The sequence below is a fragment of the Suricata suricatta genome, chromosome 12 (genome assembly GCF_006229205.1).
Source record: "Suricata suricatta isolate VVHF042 chromosome 12, meerkat_22Aug2017_6uvM2_HiC, whole genome shotgun sequence".
NCBI lineage: Eukaryota > Metazoa > Chordata > Mammalia > Carnivora > Herpestidae > Suricata > Suricata suricatta.
Window position 1 is genome coordinate 441,777 of NC_043711.1, and position 4,462 is coordinate 446,238.

Genomic DNA, 4,462 nt, shown 5'->3' on the forward strand with positions numbered 1-4,462 from the left:
CCTGCCCCCACCCGCCGCCGCGCCGGGGCCGCCCCCTCTCGAGCACGTGGCCACGCGCCGGCGCCGGCGAGGAGACGTGCGCGCCGCTCTAGCCCCCGCGGCGCAGGTGCCGAGTCTCGCTGGTGTGACGCACTTCCGGGGCGGTGGGGGAGGCAAGATGGCGGCTCCCATGGAGGTGGCCGTGTGTACGGACTCGGCGGCCCAGCTGTGGAGCTGCATCGTGTGGGAGCTGCATTCGGGCGCCAACCTGCTCACGTACCGCGGCGGCCAGGCCGGACCCCGCGGCCTGGCGCTGCTCAATGGCGAGTACCTGCTGGCGGCGCAGCTGGGCAAGAACTACATCAGCGCCTGGGAGCTGCAGCGGAAGGTGCGGCGGCCCGCGCCCTGGCCCCGGCTTCGTTGGAGAGGGCGCGGGGTGCCCGAGAGTGGAGTCGGTGGGGCCCGCGGGGTTCCTGAACCGCGGCGGGGGACCGGGGGGGGGGGGTGGTCTCCGTTAAGGTGCGCTGCGCATGCGCGGATCTGGGGTGGGTGGGATCGCTGTGTTGAGCTGAGGGTGGGCCACTGGGGAGAGTGGGGGGCCTCTGTGGGGCAGCCTTCCTTGCTGGGCTGGGGAAGTGGGTGGGGCTTGGGGGGAGAAGTTTAATTAAAATGACTTTAAGGGTATTGGGTCTCGAATGCTCTCTGTAAAGAGAGCTTTCTGATCTTAAACTTTTTTCCTTTTTTTCTTTCTCCATTTTTTTTACATTTGTTTATTTTTGAAAGATAGAGACCGAGCACAAGTGGGGGAGGGCCAGAGAGAGAGGGAGGGACAGAATCCGAAGCAGCTCCAGGCTCTGAGCTGTCAGCAGAGCCCTACCTCGAACTCACAAACTGTGAGATCATGACCTGAGCCGAAGTCCGATGCTTAGCCAACTGAGCCATCCAGGCGCCCTATCTGATCTTACACTCTAATGAACTTTTGTTTGCAGCTCATCTAAGGAGAAGGGCGGAAAAAAGGATTTTCAGTTGGGGTTCCATGGGTCTGTTGGTCTTGGAAGGTGAACATCAGAGGCCTAGGAGAGTCGTGCATTTATTTCCCCCCAAATTAGATAACTACCCTTCATTCTAAGGGCCCCTTGGTCTCCTCTTAAAAAAGGGCAGCCGCTGAGGCTTCCTGCCGCCCAGTTCTGACACCCAGAGTTTCTCGGGACGTGCTCTGTGCTCTGGCTTTGCCTGAGCTCAGACTCGTGAAGTTTTTCCGTAAGAGCGATTAGAAAACTCAGGGCCCAGGTCACAGGCCAGATGTTAGCAGAGGCAAGGTGTGGCACAAGCAGCCCCTTCCTGGAATCTCTGTGCCCTGCGTGCCCCTGCCTTCCGCCCGCCCCCCTAGGGGAGCACCATTCTGCGTCTACCCCGCAGTCCACAGGCCTCCCCTCCCCCAGAAAGCCTGGGCTGGGGCACAGAGCCGCCGGGGCCTGCTCCCCTTCCTAGCCCTCTCGGACTTTTCTCTCCACTGTCCCCTAGCTCCCGAGTCCCACAAGACTTTTGTCTCTCTAGGACCAGCTCCAGCAGAAGATCATGTGTCCTGGGCCTGTCACCTGTCTGACCACATCGCCCAATGGCCTGTATGTCCTGGCGGGGATCGCAGAGAGCATATACCTGTGGGAGGTAAGAGGAGCTGTAGCACTAAGGTCGTGGGTTCGGTCTCAGGCGCGGGGTAATTAGGCCGTGTTGTCGCCGCGACTTGCTTACGCTGGGGGGTGGGGGCATTCATCTCCTGCACAGACAGTGCAGGCTTTGGGGCCGGAAGATGGGCGCATAAGCACGCTCTGCCTTTCTTGACCTCATCCACCACCTGTAAGATGGCCTTTGTGCTTCCCAGACAGCGGTCTGAGGGCCACAGAGAAGGGAGGGAGCTTAGTTATTTCACCCCTGGGCTTTTATTTTATTTTTAACTTTTTTTAGTTATTTATTTATTTTTGAGACAGAGCATGGATGGGGGAGGGGCAGAGAGAGAGGGAGACATGGAATCTGAAACAGGCTCCAGGTTCTGAGCTGTCGGCACAGAGCCTGACACGGACCTGACACGGGGCTTGAACCCACGAACCATGAGATCATGACCTGAGCCGAAGCTGGATGCTCAGCTGACTGAGCCCCCAGGCGCCCCACCTCTGGGGCTTTTAAACTCTAGTGCCTGATTGTAAAACTAGGAAGTAGTTGCTCTGGTGCAGGAAGGGAAACTGAGGCGGGGGGGGTTCCTCAGAGGTTGCCCATCACGGTAGAAACCCTCACCGTGGTCCAAGGAATGTGGGTGGATATCAGTGTCCCCTGTTCCTCCCCCGATGAGGGACACCTTGGGTCTTGGCTGGTGGGGTGTGTTCCCGCCCTGGCTCCCGCGCCCTCCGGAGGAATTCCTACCGGTGTGAGCCGTGGCCACAAGGGGGCGCTCCGCACAGCCAACCCAAGGCAGCAACTCAGGTTGAGGCCTGGGCTGCAGTGTCCAACCGTGTCTACCTTTCCCCTTCCCGTGTGTATGGATCAGGAGGGGCAGGGGGCGTGGGTTTCTAGCTTCTCCTTGTGTAAGGACACCGCTTGTTAGATTTAGGGCCACCCTGCGGTGTGACCTCATCTGAAGTGGTGGCACTTGGAAGGACCCCGTGTTCAGGTGCGGCCCTGGGTCCCAGGCGTTAGAGTGGGAATCTGTGGATCAGGGGACTCAGTTCAGCTCACCACAGTCTGACCCCCCCAGCCCACCCCACCTTCCCCGCTCACCTGTCCCTGCCGCCAGGAGCCTCCCCCTTGCCCCCAGCCCCACCCACTGGCCCATCCTCCTGTGGTGTGGTGGCATCTGGGGACTGTGACTTCCCACTTCTGGGCCCCGGGTCCAGCTGGTCCTGGAGGGAGGGGCCCACGCTCTCAGCAGCCGCCTCTGGCCTGGTCACTGTCCTCCACACGGACACTCCGTGCCCCCTCCGGACGCTGTGGCTACAGGATCCCCTCGTCCTGCACTGGCCAGCTGGCGCCCAGGGCGCAGAGATCAGGACGCCTGTGGATGGTGGGGGGGGGGCAGGAGCATCACCCCCTTGGGGGTGTCCCAGGAGGATCATTGGGAAGAGGCACGGCCTCTGTGTTCCTCTCACACCCCCGGCCGTGAACCCCTGACCCGAGGCCTGGGGCCGGCAGTGTGGCCATGCCCCCCCCCCCCCAGTGCTCCCCTGTGACCTGGCCGCGGGGGCAGTTCCCCGCTGCCCACCTTGACGCGTGCGCCCTCCACAGGTCTCCACAGGGAACCTCCTGGTCATCCTGAGCCGCCACTACCAGGACGTGTCGTGCCTGCAGTTCACGGGGGACGGCAGCCACTTCCTCTCGGGGGGCAAGGACTGCCTGGTGCTGGCGTGGAGCCTGTGCAGGTGGGGCCTCGCGCCCTCTCGGGGCGGGTCCGCCACGGCGCACGCGGGAGGGGCCGTGCGGGGGCCCCAGGGTGGGCAGGGGCTGGGAGCCGGGCGGGCAGCAGGCTGTGGGCTCCCTGCCCTCCCCACCGAGGCCCGTTCCCTGCACGCAGTGTGCTCCAGGTGGACCCCTCCCGGACCCCAGCCCCCCGGCACGTCTGGTCTCGTCACACACTCCCCATCACGGACCTGCACTGTGGCTTTGGGGGGCCCCTGGCCCGGGTGGCCACATCTTCACTGGACCAGACGGTGAAGGTAGGGACCCACACACACCCCCCAAGTGGATCTGTGAGTCACACCCTGGCCGACAGGTTCTTGGCCAGCGTGAGCCAGTGCCTGGCCTCCTGTCCCCAGGCTGGCAGCTCCGGACAGCTCTTAATCCCCTGCTGCCTCCCGCCTCGGGGACAGTCCAGACCTGCGGCGGCTTGGAAATTCCCACTTGGCTGTCTGCGCCTGGCGGCTTCCTGGTCCTTGGGGCTTTGCCATGGCGGCCGGCGGTGGCGGGGGAGAAGCAGCTAAAGCAGGTGCGGGGAGGGGTGTCGTGGGCACGAGAAGCCAGGTCTGTCCTGGGGAAGGCTGGATCTCAGCCCCCGGTCCCGCGGGCCACGCCTGCCACCCTGGCCCCCCCGGGGTCTGGAGCGGCCAGAGCACCTGTCGCCCCCGCCCCCTCAGCTGTGGGAGGTGTCGTCGGGCGAGCTCCTGCTGTCCGTGCTCTTTGACGTGGGCATCATGGCCGTGACCATGGACCTGGCCGAGCATCACCTGTTCTGTGGCGGCAGTGACGGCTCCATCTTCCAGGTCGACCTTTGCACCTGGGTGAGTGGCGGGCGCGCTCGGGGGGCCGCGGGGACCCCAGGCTTCTTCCCCTGCTGCCTGGGGCCCCCGGGACTGAGGCGCGGCTCTGGGCCCTCTTGGCCTCCACAGCCCGGGCAGAGAGAGAAGGCCTTCCAGCCGGAGCAGGACAGCGGGAAGGTGTTCAGAGGGCACAGGTGCGGGCCGGGCCGGGCGCGGGTGGGGCCCTGTTCCCTGGCGCT

The 4,462-nt window shown here is 64.1% G+C and overlaps 1 protein-coding gene across 1 annotated transcript in view; it reads left to right on the forward strand.

The window, feature by feature from the left end:
* Positions 1 to 128: 128 nt before the first annotated feature.
* The window catches only part of WDR18 (WD repeat domain 18), a 19,761-nt gene continuing 15,427 nt past the window's right edge, over positions 129 to 4,462 (forward strand). Inside the window, exons 1-6 of the mRNA XM_029916337.1 lie at positions 129 to 367; positions 1,537 to 1,647; positions 3,256 to 3,389; positions 3,542 to 3,683; positions 4,101 to 4,244; positions 4,353 to 4,457. Coding sequence (XP_029772197.1) covers positions 158 to 367; positions 1,537 to 1,647; positions 3,256 to 3,389; positions 3,542 to 3,683; positions 4,101 to 4,244; positions 4,353 to 4,457 — 846 coding nt within the window. The 5' untranslated portion in view covers positions 129 to 157. The remainder of the gene's footprint in view (positions 368 to 1,536; positions 1,648 to 3,255; positions 3,390 to 3,541; positions 3,684 to 4,100; positions 4,245 to 4,352; positions 4,458 to 4,462) is intronic.